This window comes from Aspergillus udagawae (genome assembly GCF_001078395.1).
Source record: "Aspergillus udagawae IFM 46973 DNA, scaffold_7, whole genome shotgun sequence".
NCBI lineage: Eukaryota > Fungi > Ascomycota > Eurotiomycetes > Eurotiales > Aspergillaceae > Aspergillus > Aspergillus udagawae.
Window position 1 is genome coordinate 1,984,425 of NW_025091270.1, and position 18,045 is coordinate 2,002,469.

The 18,045-nt window shown below is 47.2% G+C and overlaps 5 protein-coding genes across 5 annotated transcripts; 3 read left to right on the forward strand and 2 right to left on the reverse strand.

Annotated features, from left to right (window-relative positions):
• Nucleotides 1–484: 484 nt before the first annotated feature.
• On the forward strand, nt 485–1,440 carry Aud_009353 (uncharacterized protein; the record flags this gene model as incomplete). Its single annotated transcript, XM_043294209.1, has 2 exons — nt 485–592; nt 658–1,440. 2 exons carry the CDS (start codon nt 485–487, stop codon nt 1,438–1,440), a joined length of 891 nt encoding a protein of 296 aa, XP_043150144.1.
• A 248-nt stretch (nt 1,441–1,688) lies between these two features.
• Nucleotides 1,689–2,840, reverse strand: Aud_009354 (fumarylacetoacetate hydrolase family protein; the record flags this gene model as incomplete). The annotated part of the gene is made up of 5 exons (XM_043294210.1): nt 1,689–1,864; nt 1,936–2,263; nt 2,366–2,479; nt 2,530–2,610; nt 2,676–2,840. The coding sequence occupies 5 exons, from the start codon at nt 2,838–2,840 to the stop codon at nt 1,689–1,691; spliced, it is 864 nt and encodes a 287-aa protein (XP_043150145.1).
• Nucleotides 2,841–7,520: 4,680 nt separating this feature from the next.
• Nucleotides 7,521–10,023, reverse strand: Aud_009355 (putative alpha-L-rhamnosidase C; the record flags this gene model as incomplete). The annotated part of the gene is made up of 2 exons (XM_043294211.1): nt 7,521–9,671; nt 9,733–10,023. 2 exons carry the CDS (start codon nt 10,021–10,023, stop codon nt 7,521–7,523), a joined length of 2,442 nt encoding a protein of 813 aa, XP_043150146.1.
• Nucleotides 10,024–13,677: 3,654 nt separating this feature from the next.
• On the forward strand, nt 13,678–15,324 carry Aud_009356 (phage tail protein; the record flags this gene model as incomplete). Its single annotated transcript, XM_043294212.1, has 1 exon — nt 13,678–15,324. The coding sequence occupies one exon, from the start codon at nt 13,678–13,680 to the stop codon at nt 15,322–15,324; it is 1,647 nt and encodes a 548-aa protein (XP_043150147.1).
• Nucleotides 15,325–16,661: 1,337 nt separating this feature from the next.
• Nucleotides 16,662–17,942, forward strand: Aud_009357 (NADP-dependent oxidoreductase; the record flags this gene model as incomplete). The annotated part of the gene is made up of 5 exons (XM_043294213.1): nt 16,662–16,837; nt 16,891–17,006; nt 17,066–17,236; nt 17,288–17,419; nt 17,473–17,942. 5 exons carry the CDS (start codon nt 16,662–16,664, stop codon nt 17,940–17,942), a joined length of 1,065 nt encoding a protein of 354 aa, XP_043150148.1.
• Between the last annotated feature and the right edge of the window lie 103 nt (nt 17,943–18,045).

Here is an 18,045-nt window from a genome sequence, read left to right on the forward strand (position 1 = left end):
TGACAAAGTCGGTAGGTAGCATTTGAAGTCATGACCCCAAAAATAGATGTGCCTTCGTCTTAGCGGTGTAGAATGGTATAATATCAGCTAGCAATGGGGGTCTACTTTGATGACGTGGCCCTGTGGGTGCCATCGCATTGGCCACTGAGACAATCTGGTAGGTAATCGTGTGGGATGTTTCTACTTTCTGTGATTGACGACAGCACGCAAATAAGGGGCGGAATGATGATGTCTGACAGGATTCAAAGCTTCAAGGGTCAGTCTTCTTGTGTTGTAGATCCATTTTGCCTAGGCTTACGAGGGTGGGGCAGATGGGACGATCAAGCATGCGATGATAAACAACCTGAACATCCAGACACTAGCATACGCGCTACACTCTTCAATACCTTTTAAAGAAGCGTAGTTAGCCATCACCACCAATCGGTCACAGCGCATACTTCAATACAGGCAAAGCCCGCTCAGATTCTGTTTTGCAAAGGTAATCATGGATGAATCATTTATCCTGTCCGAGTTCGACAGGCTTGTCAATTCTGGCACAGTCATATACAGTGACAAGGAAGAAATGTTTGAACATATTGATGGAGAGCTCAAGGTATGCCTCACGCCATGTCTGAATATGGACACATATCCACAGGGATCCTGATCATATTCTCCTAGTTCCAATTCTTGCTTACCTCCGCTCTCGCCAAAAAGCCGACAATTCAGTTGAACCCATCAGCAGCAAATGGAATCGATGAGCTGGATCAGAAGAGAGAGGGAAGCGATATTAGTACTCATGGCTTTGAGATTGGCGAAATTAACACCTCCCACATTCTGGTCGCCAACAAGTTCTGCTGGGCAAGGCCACATCTCATGCTCGTAACCTCTGACGGCTATCAGAGGCAACATGAGAGTCTCAATCTCGACGATATCAGATCTGCATGGTCTCTTTTGTCAACCTTAGACACAGACTACGTTGCCTTTTACAACTGTGGGCAGGATGGAGGATGCAGTCGATTGCATAAGCACCTGCAGCTGATTCCAACTCCTCCAAATCTCTTTGCGTCCTTTCTTAACTCAAAGGATGGAGAGCCACCTCGAGTTCCGTTTGAATGGTTCTATCGTCGCTTGAATCCCAATGACTCGACGCCAGAACGCTTACTAGAGATCTATAATCATCTTCTCGAGCAGTCAACCAAGAAAGGGAAGGGCCTCTCTGAGAATTTTCGCACGGCTCCACCTAACGCTACGTGTCCGCACAATTTTATTCTCACAAAACGTTGGATGGTGGTCCTCCCCAGGCAACGCGCTGCTATCAATAAAGAAGCTGGGGTCAATGCAATCGGCATGCTGGGGTATATAGCTGTTGCCACCCGGAAAGAGATCGATAACTGGATACGGTTGGGGCTAACTGATTCTCTACGGGAACTCGGAGTGGCCAAGCAAGAAGAAGCCTTATAGGCAAGATATCCATGCTGGCAGATATACAGATTTCGGAATGGAGAAGATACAGAAATTGATGACTCCCAGTAGCTCAACACTTATACCAGCCACAGACTGAACCTATACCACAATTTAGACTTGATAAATTTCCATATAAAGGCCCTGGTCATCTCGTAAGAGGAGCATAATCAGTACAATCGTTTGCCATCCCAGAGCAAACAGCCCAGGTGATCGTCGACAGTCTTCAAACAAGGTGAAAGGTCATCTCACAGCATATTGTCCTGGCCTTCTTCAAACACAATCCGGTTTTTCAGCACTCCGAGGCCGGTAATCTCCATCTCGACCGAGTCCTTATCCTTGAGAAATTGTCGTGGGGACTGGAATACACCCACACCCGCAGGAGTCCCCGTCATAACAATCGTATACGCGGGAATTGTGGTGCCTAAGCAGAAAAGCAGAACAACGATTGTTAGGTGTTCTACTCATAGACTTCAATTCAAAAGGGGTACTTACCCTGCGACATCCAACTAAGAATTCTCGCCGGTTCGTAGATCATATCCGTGCTCATGTGAGAGTCCTGCTTGACTTGCCCATTGATGCGCGTCACCAACCGGGCCGTCTTCTTAACCTTGCCCCAGACGGAAGGGTGCACCAGCACTGGGCCAACAGGCGCAAATCTATCAAAGGCCTTGGCGTAGAAGAATTGCCCGCCTGACTGCTCCGGCAGTTGGAAAAAGCGGCAGGATAGGTCGTTCCCAATGGTATAGCCCATGATACAAGAGGATGCCTCTTCAACGCTGAGGTCGCGACACTCGCGCGAGGTCACGAAGCAGAGCTCGCCCTGTTATTCGCGATGTAGGCTTGATTAGACTTATATAAGACTGGCGGACTAATGTGCCCGCAATATTGGACGGGCTTCACAGCAAAACAGGACAGCACTCACCTCCCAGTCTGGTAAGTGGGACGCACAGAACCGGTTCATCGCGATTGTCTCATCGGGACCGGCCAGAGCGGCAGCGGGTTTTGTCCACACCGGAGGATTTGCGGGGACATTAAGCTGATATCCGATGAGACTCTATGTGGAACCCTGTATAGTGATGAACTTACCTTTGCTTCTTTTGCATGGCTCTTGTAATTAAGTCCCACGCAGTAGATCGGCAGATCGTGTGCAGGGACAGGGGGGAGAAGCTGTAGTCGATGTGAGATTGCATTCAGACGTAAGGTTTATTCCTGCGAGAGAGCATTTGCAGTACCTTGGCGATAGACCTAATTTCACTATTTCTCCTCTCCTTCAGGTCCTCAAATGAGCGATGTGCGTTGACTTGTGCCCCAATGACGGGCTCCGTAGAGTCGATATCAGCAAAGAATCTGTCTCCCTTTTCATCTGCAAAGTGGATCAGATATCTAAATTCAGCCATTTTTAGTTGTCCTTTCTTCGGTTCTATCGTTGAGGCTGGTTTCACTTGGTGTATTTTGGGGCAAAGTTAGAGTGAGCAGGAATGCAGGAAATCTGTGGAAAGAAACAAGATCTTGTACAAGAGTGGAAACATGAGATGGTGAAGATTCAGCTTAGATTATGCATCCACTAATGCATATGAAACTATTTTCTCTCGGGTCCTGATCATGATATTCCGTACTCCAGTGGACAGGGTTGAGATTATCCCGCGGAGGATCTTGCGCGGAGAGTTCAAACCCTCCGTTTCTCAGGGCTCGGGCCAAACGAAATAATGCACATAGAAAATAAGGACCTGTAACTCCAGTGCCTGGCTTTTAGTTTTCTCATTTGGTACAATGAAAAGAGAAAATCTCACCTAGTCAATCCACAGCCATGCCATCGTCAGCCCGTATAACCCTTGTTAAAGAACCATACCTTGCACGTTGATCCTGAAGATGAGAACACTGACAGTTGCCTGCATCGCGTTTAGTATAACTAGATCAGCACGTACAATCCAGCTAAAATGACTTTTTACAATATTACCTCCCATCAGGCACCATGCTAGAGATGCTAGAGCAGCTCCAGTTACCCGTCCGTTCAACCTCAATGGGTATTGGTCATGTTCTATTATAAATTACCATAGTTAACCACCCTAATTTTCTGCCCCTCTCCGACCGCAAAAGACCTCCAAATAGCATCAAATGAATCGCATACCTATATACCTTACTACCCCTTAACATCTATAGATTTATGCTTATTATATATGTATTATAGTAGATTAAGTTATTTTAATTAATTATTCTATTTTAGTATGTATATATAGTATATTAACTATATTAAAGAGTACTAAATATATGCATGATATACAGAGTATATACATATATACATAAATATATAGATGTTGCTTCTCAAGCTTAACACCTAATTTATCTTCATTTACTTCTACTTACATACACATGACATTAATAGTACAATGGTCTAGAATTTAGTTCAAAGGGCTTTCGTAGTGGGAGGGTGGAAATTCAAGTGGTGGCAATAATACTGCTAAACAGGTGTTGTACACCTCGAGATTAATTTATGGTTGAGAGTTGGACCTGCTGACCCTTTTTCTGCCAGATCATGCCGACCTTTTTCCACAACACGCCAGGCGGCGAGCCCCGTATGGAAAGACATTCAAACAAACTTCTTTTAAGAAAAGAAAACAAAGCCCCTTCACTGAGTTGGGAAAACGATGGAAATTGTGGATAAAATCAAGTCCCTCTTTCATGTCTCTAGCCGTTCCAAGAACGCTGAGTCTCGAAAGCCGGCCGACAAAGGAAACCCCCGCGATAGATCAGATCGTGACGATGATGATTGGGACCCGTATAATGCCCTTAGCGAAGTGGCGGCTCCGGAACCGGTGCAAAGGCGCACGCCAGCAGAACTGGCACGCCGTCCTTCTCTGGAACAAGGACTTTTGCATACCTCGCACTCGAGATAATAACGGCGAGGAAGGTATCTATGGGACCTTGAGAAGGCTTGCAGCACCAGGGTGTTCGCAAGCGCCATTATCCGGCACCTTGACGTGGCAGAAGTGTTGAGATACCACAGTGTTTCTGGGAACAAATTGTAGTTCTGAACTGGGCGATGAACGACTATCTATTATGATTGCGTTCTCTTTGGACACGTTGTACTGGTCGGCTTGATTTAGCTAAGGGAAATTGAACAACTTGCTGCTACCTCACTTGTGTCTGTAGAAAGACTTGTAGAAATTGGGTGGGAACTAATGACTGAGGGCTAAAGTGCGATGCTATTGCTAATATAAACATTCAGGCACTCTACCGTCGCTCTCAAATACTCTATACCCGACTCCCCGATGTCTCAATCCATTCCCCTCCAGCCCATCGACTTTCCAGCATATTCTTGCGGTAAGCGAGAAACATTCAGCTAGTCCTCAATATCAATGAGACGATAATATTTGGCAACCCGCTCTCCTCGACATGGGCTACTGGATTTCTTCTGGGTCACTGTAAGGAGTCTTATTCTTTGGCCTTCATTATGTAGATTTGCCCAACACTTGACTGCAGAGGTAAATCACTCTCCATCTTGTTGTAGTTATATAGGGCTGCTTACTAAAGACAGAAAAATGTTGAACCCTATCAGGAAGGGCAATATTACTGTAATATTATCCTATTGTCATTACTATTAAAGAATATAAGATAGCTTATATAGCTTATATGTAGCCCCGCATAGACAAACCCATGGTGTTATGTTGAATACACCAGCCCTCACGACACAGCTAGTTGAACGGCTATCCACACTATTGACTGCTATTCTGCTTTCTTTATTACAGCAGGAAGTCATGTGTAGTCTCCATCATATGGCTAACAGGCTTAATCAGTGGAGGCATGGGATAGTTGGCTCTGAAAGACATACCTAGGCCAGTACAAGGTTACAGGGAGCTCGGTGCCAGCTGCACAGGTCACTGGTTTTGTCGAAGGGTTTCCAGAACACCAGGTCAGAGATCCACATCCATCCGGTGAAACATTAACACATCCAGCGAAGCCATCGCCAATCCGATTAATGACATAGTTAAACGTGCCCTGATCACCGGAGACATAGCTCACTTCTACCTGGTGGTTAAATTTCACATCCGCAACAGGTGCGCCTGGAACTGAGCGCTGACCCCCTGGCGCAATACTGAATTGATTTCCCTGTGGTTCTACATCCACTTGGACGTTAAACGGAGCGAAGTTGTTGATACTGATGGTACCAGCATCGGCAGGATGGATTGGACGAGAGAGATATTGTCGCCAGTAGTAGGCTGGATTTGCCAGGGCAGGGCCGACAAGAGCCGCAATTGACAGCACTGAATACTTCATATCGTCGATTGTGTTCGAGGTTAATATTGAAGTTCAATGCAGGTCAATGTCAACTGGGTGAGGATGGTCCTGAAAATTTAGCTATTACACTCTCTCGGTGAAACCTCCTTAATATATGTCTTTGCATCTATGCGCAGAGATTCCAACGAGTGGCTCAATCACGACGTCAATGAAAAACATCATGATGTAATGTTGTCTATCAGTGACTTTCATATCTGGAATAGCTGTCAGTACTCGTGTGGAAATTTGGACCATAGAGTGACTTAAAATGGTTGATTTGTTGATGAAAACGTAACTACATTGCGGAATAGGGTAGAATATACTGTGGTTCCGCCAGAATCCAAAAAGAGATAGTGAAATAGGTTGTCCCAGAGGTTAAGCTTGTTCATTTCAATTGTTAACTACACCTAATCCAATGTAAACTCTCGATGCATTCTCCCAGAACGCTCGGAAGAAGAGGGAACGTACTGCAAACAGCTGTCGAGCGTCTAAACTAAGCGTCATAGACACCGCCCGTCATTCGCTATAGGGGAAAACCAAGGTATGTGTCCACGCCCACCCCAGCAATAATGACATAATTTTCTCTCTACTGACAGCAGAGTTCCCAGTGTGATTCTGAAACTTCCTCCTTTGTACTTTTATCCGTTTTCGTTCATTTTATATCGTGGTTGAAAGATCACGACCTCGTTGGCGGGGATGGGCCAATAATTCTCACGTGACAACCATACCAGCTACCATTATTTGTAATAAGAGGAACTATAAATATATAAGGACACTTATTACCATTATACCCATTGTCCACAGATCAGTCCTCCGGAGGCTGTCTGCTGATTGATGGAGATCTGGCTCCTTGGCTTTTCAATGACGAAGTCTCGAACAGCGCTCCTTGTGCAGTTGCGCAGCAAGTAGACAATCAATATATTATTCGGGGCGTCGATATCGCTAAGATTTGGAGAGAGGTGCGACCGGGCTTCTCCAGGAGACGGCGCCTTGACGAAGGATGCAGAGCCCAGAACAATATCTTATTAGAGGTGTTAGATGAAAGGGGCAATGACCCTAGGCGAGGGGCTGACCGGAACCACGCCATAGAAACGGCCAGAAACTAACTGGTGAAGGATAATTGCCATCTCCCGTAGATTTGTTCAAACAAGAGCTTCCCACTCGGATATCCCAGTGACCACGAGTTAAGGAAAGATAGGGCGCAGAATTAAGTACAGGATCTCGAAAGCCATTCAGATTCGGTTCGGCTGGGCACACTAAACACATTTTCTTGTGTCCTTCAATTTAATGGGAACTGCCCAACGATTCACCTGTGCTAATTCCACAGAAGCCGCAAGCTGCATGGGAAATGTTGGAACCCCTTGGGGACAACATGAAATTGACTCGTCGCCAGACTCGCCACTAGGTGGCGACTATCAAAATGTATTTGCGGCCCGCCCCTCTACCATAGTTCGTCGTGCTCGCGCTCGCTCTCGTATTCTCGTATATTCGTATAAGATGGCCACGCATGTCTGGATGGCACCGGTGGGTGGTCTCACCCAAAGATCATACTTTTATTGCCAATTTCTTTGAATATTGCAAGCGCCGAACCCTCAATCTCAGTTGCTTGCCTGTCCTTGAGCACGTGTGCGCTGCAATAAACGCAATGACCGAGAACAGCGACGGTTATGTCTACAAGCTATACCGTTATATCCCTTCGATTCCCGCTGGTGCCGTCATGGCGGTGGCCTTTAGTTTACTCACTATCAACGAGCTTTGAACAAGACGATAGAACGCTAGTTTACATGGACTTAGGAAAAGAACTATCTGCTCTGTTGGAGGGTGAATGCCTGGCCTCCCTGTATAACAAAACCCTCGCCGACTTTCTCTGCATCCCCCGAGACTCTATACTTCGACAAAGGTACTTTCAGCAGGCTGGGGGGAAGAATAATCCCCTTCGTGCCTGCAGGGGCGGTCACAGTCATATTAAGGAGGCCGTCATTGCCGAAAGACCAATCCACCTGAATGCTACCCTGTGGGACAGGATACTTACCGCGAGCATACTCCAGGCCCAAAGTCTGCGGGTGAACCTTCCACTCCTTGAAGCCGGGCGTTACGGCCTGGACACCCAGCACGTAACGACTCAGATCAGCTGTGGGCCCGGAACCCCAGGCATGACAGAGCGAAGTGGAGGCACCAAGGCCGGGCGTACCGTCGGCATCCAAAGTCTCCCATGTGCAGCCGGTGTAGTTGGTGTGCGATGGATCGCTCATAGGGCCCCAGACGCTACGTAGGAGGTACTCGGCACTGGCCGGATCGTTTGCATGAAAAGCAGCCTTCAGATGGTATCCAGAGGCATAGGGGCTGATCTTCTGCGCCCATCCGCTTGCCGCACTTGCATTGGAGAACGCCAGCGCTCCGGCAGAGACATATAGATCCCGAGCCATGGAAGAGAGAATCGTGCTCGCGGACTGGTTTCCGGTGAAAGGCACAGTGTCGCTGAGGATTGCTAGGGCGTTAGCCTCCTGGGAGAAAAAGTCTTCGTGGGAATCGGAAAGATAGAATGCCTGGAGCTTGTCGCTCCAGAGATTGGTGGCGATCGCCTTTTGCAACGATTGCAGGCGATTCGCGTACATGGTAGCGTTGAGCCCTCCGTCAGCCACGTAGGGTAGCCACTGCTTCAAGGCATATGCGTAGACAAGGTTGAATTTTGATACCACACCGCTCAGAGGAGGATCGTAGTAGTTCCAGTCGCCCCCAATTGTTGCGTCGGAAATGTTGAGAAGCCCATTGGGTAGGGTCTGGCTGTAAGCCCAGTCGAAAAGTCGGCCGACCCTCGGCGTCCAGTGTCGTAGGAATGTTACATCCCCGGTCTGCTCGTAGTACTGCGCCATGGCACTGACCAGACTGAAGGAGTACCCTATCAAGCCGGTGGTATTAGCCCGAATAGGTTCCACCTGCGGCTCTTGTTGCACCTTCGCGGTAGGTGTGAAGAAACCGGGCAGCATCTGCATAGACCCGAGGAGTGCGATTGATCCGTTAATGTATTCCAGGCCATTCGTGCTGGCAAATGCCGTGCGGGCGGTGATGTCTAGGTCTCCCGCGTAGGCGATACGATCACGCCGTGAGCCATCAACGCTGACTGGGAGTGGGTTGGTGCCAAGAAGAAAATCCTTCAGGGCAGACTTGTCTGTCAGCGACGAAGAATACATCTCCATACCGTAAGCCATCAAAGAGGCATTCGCGAACACGGCCCTGTGGCCGAAAGAGGCTCCTAGTCCAAAGGAACCGTAAAAGGCAGCTGTTTGAGAGAAGTCAAGCACTGAATTTCCATCGAGCTTGATCGAAATTTGTGTCACATTCACAGTGGCTTCGACCGTATGCCATTGGTGGAGGGTGACCGATGGGGGCAGAACAGCTGACGCCAGCGGAGGACTTCCACTTTCCGTGGATCCTGCATGAGCAGAGATCGACGAGTTAGCTACATCTACAAAGAGATAGACCCCACTCCCTAGCGTGTCACTCAACACAGTGAAGCCAAATCCACGCACTACCGGCTTCACAGAGAAGGCGACCTTGTAAGCAGACATGGTAGCGGCAAAGTCTGCTGCAAATGGTTGAGGAGCAAGGCTATCCACGAGAGCTCCTTCATCAGTCATAATCCAGAAATCTGGAAGAGATCCCGCGGGAATCTCGTTCAGCTGCACGGTGCGGGCCCCCGTCTCCCAAATCCGATTCAGCACGGGGTCCGAGCAATTAAAGGATCCTGGAAGTTGCGACAAGGGTACCTCATGCACAGCTGGCTTGAAGCCCACAAAGGATAGTTCAAGCTCCCCATCACTCGACAGGTTCAACTTCTGGTACCGTAGGGCGCCTTGGATCAGACGGTTCGTGTAGGTCCTCTTTTCCGTGATGTTGTACCGATTGATGCGGTAAGTGTCCATGGCTGCAGCCAGTGGCAGGGGTCCATCGGCCTATGAAATCAGTAAATGTCAATACGTGGAACCTGGTCGCACTATTTAGCATCCAACTTACCCTGTACGTATTCAACAAGGCACCTGTCTCGCTGTAGCTCATCTCGAACACGGAAGTATTCCCCGATCTCCGGGATACATGAAATGTCCCATACCCTTCAATGTCCCGTCCATAGTCCAGAATGATGATGGATGGAGAAGTACCGTCCGAAGAGAGGGTATATGTAGTCCCATTATGTACCGCGTGAGAAGTCCCGTGGTGGTCCCTGTAGGTCAGGGGTGCAAGAAGGGTGGCACACCCAAAAGTAGCCTGTAGGGCTCCTCCAAAAAGAAGATGAGAACCGAGACGCATTCTGCTGTAGGGTCATGTAAACTGCATCGATATGTATTCAACAGTGTACCAAGAGGGACATTCACAGCGTTTATAGAAGCTTGTGTTTCGCCCCTGTTCCATACCTACTCCGGAAGGGGAGTCAAAAGTCGGCAGGGTTTCTCCACAACGGTTGAAGCCTAATACTAGTTGGGTGGATTCGTCGATACGAGTAAACGAGTAAACGAGACCACACCTCTGAAAGTTCGTACATAATGTAATGGAGGGAATCAACCTGTTGGAACAAGTCGAACACAAATACTCTGCTGGGCTGAATTCCTAACCAATTGCTGAATCCATCAGCAAAATTCACTATAATGAATATGATCAGCAAGATGTCGAAATACTAGGAAGCAGCTAGGCTGCTCTATCATATACTGAGAAAGTTAGCCATAGCTCAGCAAATGACGATAGTCCTTGTTGACCTTCCTCAGGCAGCCTTCCTTGCCCTTCCAGCCCGTGCATCCTCTTTCAACCTTACTTCCACATTAACATGCATCAATCAGGCTTACGGCAAGCTGGAAATTCTTTAGTGGATATTCATTCTTCTAAAAATAACTAGGCAAGAAGCCACTACCAATTTATAGCACAGAGGCAGAGGATCTTAGAAGAATGCAAGGTCCATACTAAAGTCTAGCTGATCACTTATTATGAGCTATGCATGCAAAGACTGCCACCATAAGTGATATGCTCCAGCAAGAAGCCCTATTTACTATATAATCTTTTTATCCTGATATACAGTAAGATCTATACACCTGGATCTTACAGGGGATTATATCTGGGCTGGTGGCTCCTCCTTTCTCCCGTCTTTAAATAAAGAAAAAAAAAGGTTTAATGAGGTACTTGAGGCCCACATAAGGCAGAACCTTTTTATACCTTTCTTAAGACAGCAATAGACTAGCTACCCATCATCAACATCATCATCATCATTATCATTATCATCACTTTGTAGTGATCGGCCAGCCAGCTCAGTGTTCTGGCGAGTTTAGTGTCTGATTACGTTACAGAATCTTGCTGAGCCTCTGAGGCATTTTCTATCCTGTTTCTGTCAACATGCTCCGTAAAGTATGGCCAGGCACGTGACCCACGTACGGACATCCCCCGCTCTGGTATTTATATACTTACCTGTATTCCGACCGTGGCCTGCTTCGTTGTTGCCCTGCCCCTAAACCATATTTCCTTTGACTCAATGAAAATTATGCTCCGTCTCCTCCTGTGAAGTCCCAAAGTTTTATGTAAGCTATTCTTCACACTATCCGCCACCAATCGAGACTCCAGTTGAAATACCTGTTGGCTTTAGGTAGGCTACACCTATTTTAAGTCGAGCGAAGACACAATCAGTTAACACACCACTACCCCACATAATACAGCACTGGTTCCTTTATCATATAGCAACATGAAGGCGGAAGACAGGGACAGCTCCGACCCCCACCTTCCCAAGGTCAACAAGACTAGGCGATTTACGGAGGTGCTTGTGATCATGTCTGTGACGACCTTTATCGCCAGCACTTTTGAAGACATCTTCTTTACACAGGTTGATAGTCGATCTGTTCTCCATCATGTGATATTCATATCATTTTATATGTTGTTTTTTTCCTTCTATGAAAAGTACAAACCTGTGTAGATAATATACATCTTTTTTTCCGAAAACCGTGAAGCATCAGAGTCCCTCAAGGGGTTCTCTATACTTATTGAATAACGGTGTCCTCCTGTCCGCTTGTGGAAAGATGATAGAAACCAGTAATCAGTCTTTGTACCCAGCATATGCTATCAAAATCATACCTAGATATGCATCCAGAACCGCGTGCGCTGTATTGTCAGATCTGTCAGCATGCAGTATTAGTGTGCGACTACGGACTGCCTACAACAATGCAAGTGTGGGCAAGTATTGCTTTGTACCTGAATTCACCAAGGACTAGAGTACAATGTCCAAAACTGGGCGAAACTGGCTAGAGAGGGAGTCTGCATTGACTGCTAGAAAGTTCAACAGAATTGTCATGGTATGCAGGGTGCCATCTCTAAAGTGCCACCTTGTTAACAAAGTTTGGTAGGATACAAATGAGTGTATGTATATCAAAGTACTAGGTACCTAGGTACAGCTTTTGCAGAAGTGACACTGTGCTGTAGCCTAGGTAGGCTACATAAGTAGTATGTAAATAGGGCATACTGCTATGCATGTAACAAACCTCTAGCCCACAGTTAACTCGCCTTAGGCTCACCCATATGGATTTCAAGGCGGATTACTGATGCCATGGGTTGACCCAGAACCCATTGGGTTCGATTAGACCCCATGCGGATCCACCCAAACCCAACCCACAACCAGTCTACAATGGATCCACTAGGAACTAGCTTCCCCCAAAGCCCTAACCTTGATAGGGTAAGCCACTTCTATACCAATGTGAACATCCTATTTGTGTTAAAGTCAGACACAACCACATTAGGGCGGCGCTAGAGTCCTTCCAAAGTCAACTCATCCGTACCACAGAACACATGCTCCAGTCATCCTTACGACTGTCAGCAGCGCATCCTTAGGTTTAGGGCCTTAAAGATGGTCCTCAGCCTAAACATGAGTTCCCAGTTGCAAGTGTTTATTTTGGGCTCGTCGATCGTGCCTGAGCTCTACAGCGCCCACTTTCGCAAATGCCGCCCACCGTGTACTATGCCAAAGCGTAGTTATCCATGCCTTGAACAAAAGTACATCCAAAATGAAGGTTAACTAGGGATTTCTATATGTCAAGATCAATAGTTAAAGACTTAATGAAAAAGATTCAGGAATAATCCAACTGAAAGTCTGCTAGAGACACAGGTTAACTGCCCAGTCATGCCCACACGCCCCCTTAAGGAAAAGATCAAACAGTGTCTCTTGAGAATCCGGTCTTCTAGCTGCGCTTCGTCATCACTTCCATCTCTTCTTCTCCGGTCAAACTCATATGCCGATGTAATTTTCATACCAACTGGGGCCGCCGGAGATGTTTGCACCACAGCTCTGTAAGGTGTTAGAAATATCACTAAGAACTAAATATAAGTGACTGCAGCACTAGTTCTTAGTGTGGATAATGTTGATTGGTGATGGTGATAAGCTGCTTGTTGATCGTCTTACTACAGAACATATGCCGCCAGAATCGAATTACACAGAATATAACCCACCCATCTGATGCATTCCAAGTTTCATTATCAATAGATCTAGGGGCTTGATGACTGTTTGCGGAGTGCAGATCGTAGATTCTGGCCAGGATTGGCGATGTCTAAGTTCAGATCGGGCAAATGTGGAAACGCTCAACCTAGATTTGGACATCCTTGGTACGGTCGTGACTACCTATGAGTGAGCTAATTGTGACTCCTACCAAGACAGTCCATGGACAACTCATGATGACGTTCGATACTACATTGGTCGATATGTAGATGTGTTCCGCAATGACTCAAGTACCGGAGGGCCTATAAAATGGTCCTCGGGTTCCTTTGAAGGCCTCCCTTTTTCGCTTCTCAGTAGAGACAGACACATATAGTGCTGTTGTAACCCCTTCATTTTGAATATGCCCCATTTTTCTTACATTTAACTTGGTACTACAAGTCCTCTTCCCCTGAATTAACACTCCCAGTACTGCATGTTAGTGGCCTTTTGGCTCTCTAAAAGTCATGGATTTGGATCAGCTCTCTGTAGGCTCTATCCTTCCCTATGCAGCGGACGACGTTGCTCCCATTACACAACTGGGCTGGGCTTTTTGCGACGGCACAACACTCAGAAGGGAAGATTTTCCGGATCTTTTTGCCGTGATCGGATACAGCAATGGTGGTACCAAGGACACCTTTCTTCTGCCTGATCTCAGGGGTCGTTTCCTACGGGGTATTTTCTCCATCAGGAGTGTCTACAACGTCCGAAAGCTAATGTCATCTATAGGAGCTAGTGACACGCGCTCACCTGGAACGATAGCAAACAAATCAACGACTGCCAATCCCAATTTTCAAGTCACCATTCACCGAATGCCCGTGTCGTATAGTAACACTTACTATACTGGTGGCGCTGGTGGCTACTATATGAGTGATTGGAGCGATGACAGTCCATATTTCGAAGTTGACAGCGGCGGCGACAAGGAGACGAGGCCTGTGAATGTCTACATGCAATACATCATAAAGACTAAGCCCAAGCCTACTTTACCAGTCGCCATCCTTTGCCCGTATGCTGGTAGCGATGCTACTCATCTAGACAGGAATGTTTGGTCCGTATGCAATGGCAACCAGTACGACGTTGCAGAATTTCCCATTCTTGCCAGCATTTTAGGTACTCGCTTCACGCCCGGTTCGAGTAGCCTCGGTTCCGATATGAAGTCCCACATCCAGTTGGACCACATCCATCACGCTGGCCGATATATTGATGCTACAATCGCTACAATCACGCATGGTCATACAGTGCCTACAGCCCAATTCAATGTGCCAAAGCTATCTGGAATCTTTATTAGGGGAAAGGACGAGGGGTCACAAAATGATCCTGATGCCAATTCTAGAGCCTTACCTCCTGATGGGACGACCGGACCGGTCGTTGGCTCGCTGCAAGCATACGCTACAAGAAATGCTTCTTCCAAAGGCTTTGGGGTGAAAATACCCCATTATCCAGTCAATGCCACAATCATCGATAATGTTCGCGGATATGACAACATTCGTGACCATGACTACGTCGACGAGTCGATATGGTCAGGAGGAGCTGCTGAATCGCGTCCCGTAAACAAGTACGTGAGATATTACATTCTGACCAGCCCACCTACTGTGTCCGATGGCTTCCCACTGGGCGGCATTGTTGCAATTCCAGGCACTGTTCCTCCAAACCCGTTGTTCTGGGCAGCCTGTGATGGTCAGCGGCTGCTCATAGCTCAGTATAAGGCTCTATATCAGCTCCTCGGAAACACCTGGGGACCAGCAGATGGCCAATCATTCACCCTGCCTGACCTGCGAGACACCTTCTTGCGGGCAACCGACCTGACACCTGCAGGAGTGCAGGACCAGTGGGGTGACCCCGACCGGGACAAGCGAACAACTTCTGATGGGAAAACTTCCCAAACAGGGACAGGATCCCAACAGGATTTCGCTACAGGCCTCCCTCAGAACCCGTTTCATCTGCCACTCCATATACCCTGTGATGATCGCGACAATGCTGCTGGTGGAGGGAGTACCCATACCGCACATTTCAATTTTGATGGAGTGACGACTACAACTCTTGGTGGCGATGCCGAAACCGCACCTGTTAGTCTTGCTGCACGCTTTTATATCAAAATTGCTTCGGCAGCGTAGTTGTATTGGGAGAATTAGGTAGTCTGGAAAGGATGGACAGATACTGCTTATATTAAGGTTCCCGGAATACGTTGATACGCAGCTGAGCGTAGTATGAGGTGGCTGGAGAGGAAATGTGTTCCTGCGTCTTTCATAGAACTATATTTCACTGGAATAGGCTCTCGTTGATAGCGAAAATCCAGCCGAACTGCGTTTTAAACCTGTCTTCCAGGTTGGTCACGCTTTAAAAGCGCCTCGCCAAAATTCAGATCAACGCACCTCAATATCCTACTCCCACCACAACTTCTCATAACGTCCCCATCACCAATCCTGAACTCCATTAGGGGACTTAACCAGTGGATAATGATCACCGTGCGTTTAAGCCAGCAATGACTAATGTATGTCTGCCAAGCATCATGGATGAGGCTCTACAAGACGGCTCTTACAGTTATTGTTGGCCATCGTGCTATGCCGCCCTGCACCCCCCATTCTGACCACTGTATTAGGCGAGGGCAGTGCCCCCAGTGGTCTAGTAGGGATGATCTAGGTATTATCTAGTTAATCTTATTGTGCTGTATTTGATTATACCATTTATAGAGTCCTAATCTACTAGTATAACTATGAAACCTATATGCACCTATTAGGATCAGCGCTATAACTTCAGAGTTCCTCCTACTCTACAGGCTAGGACTCTAGGCCACAGTGGCCACTGTAGGGCTCTGTCTTATAGAAGTAGAATTAATAACACTTCTAGGCCCAACCTTAACTAAATTCTAATACAATTTTAATAAATCGAAGCTTAGCAATGAGAACCATCATCGTGCACATCATAAGTGACTATCATGAAGAGAAGTGTTACGAAACAGCTAACAGGGCCCCGAACGAATGGCTATTGGCGAAAGTTTTTTCGTGACTACCGATGAGCATGAAGCATTATTCAGTGTGCAACATTCCAGAGCATGAGGATTATTAGGTGGTTGTGGTTGTCTAAAAGCAGGCAAGGTGGGGTGGTCGGGAATGGGGCAACATTTGGCTTCTAGAACTACGGGGATTCTCAGGTGGGGATTCGGGCGGATAATTTGATCAAGCCGTCCCGACCATGTTGCAGAAATCCTCCCGTTTCCCGACATCTGTAGTGGTGGACCCTGTAACTCTAACGATGGTTCAGGATTATATATGGTTCCGCTGAATACATCAGATTTCTAAGTCATTCTGGAGCAAGAAACCTAGTCCGACCGAACAACAGTGCTGCTTGGATATAGGAACACTATTTTTAATTCCAGCGGAGATATTATATATTTTCTCAATTCCGGCTTCTCAAGTCGAGAATTCTCTGTCTTCAAAGGCACCCTACCAACATGTTGTCGATTAACATTCCTGCATACTCAAAACCGTCCGGCTACCAACTTTCCGATCTCCCCAAGCCGGAGATTCAGGACCCAAAAGATGTTCTTATCAAAGTTCACGCTGCTAGTATAAATCCAATCGACGTGAAAAAGGCCGATGGTATATTCAAGTTTCTGCAGAAAGACGCGTATGTGCTTTCCGTCCAGATGGCTGAAAGATGGCTCACTCTGAACGGGTCAGGTTCCCATACAAGATCGGCTATGATTGCGCCGGTACAGTTGCCGAGATCGGATCAGGCGTGACGCGGTTTAAAGTCGGAGATGCGGTCTACGTCAGATTGCCGGAGGCATGTCGAGGTATTGTGATGATCGACAAGAGCTTGTCATCGTACTCGAGCTGACAAAATCAAATCTAGGGGCGTGGAGCGAATACGCCAAATGTCCAGAGGAATACATCGCTCTCAAACCACAGTCGTTGTCATTTGAGAGCGCAGCCTCAATTCCATTAGCAGGATTGACAGCTCTACAGGCGCTGAGGAAATATGATGGCGATCTTTCCGGAAAGACTGTATTTGTACCCGCTGGATGTATGATATACCCGCTCATCTTATTTAGGTTGTCTGCTAACTGAATGGCAGTGAGTGGGACCGGTCTATACGCATGTCAATTTGCGAAGCATGTTTTTAACGCTGGGAAGGTGATCACCACCGTCTCGACATCGAAAGTTGCCAAAGTGGACGAACTCTTAGGAGAGGGAACCGTTGATCAGAGTAAGAAGTCGGTCCCAGGACTTACCATGCAATAAGTGCTGACTCGATGCAAGTAATCGACTACAAGAAGGTCAATCCAAAGACTGTGATTGAGCACGGTACTGTTGATTTCTTGTTCGACACAGCCGGCGTCGCCATGGAATACCTTTGTTTGATGCGACCAAAGACTAGCTGGGTTGTGTCTATTGCAACTACACCTTCAGGGAGCCAGCTACAGGATTTCCTTGAGCGCGGCACCTCTGTCCCAATATATGTCAGACTCGGACTGAATCTCCTGGATTCCATCCGGAAAATGCGCGCTCGACGCTACGGTGTTAACTATACATACATGTTCCTGCATGAGAATGGCAAGGACTTGGACGCGATGCGGGAATATGTTGAGGATGGTAAATTAAAGACAGTCGTGGGCACTACAGTGGATATGTCCGATATTCAGGATGTGCGAGCCGCCTGTCAGGTTGTATACAGCAACCAAGGGGGACTTGGAAAGGCTGTGATTAAAGTTGCTCAGTCTGAGAATTGAGCATGAGTACTTGCGATGTTTGTACGCATCAACACACCCTGAGGTGACGATGGTACTTCTTTGAAACTGTGCTGCGGAATGTTTCGCTTTGCTGTTGGTTGTC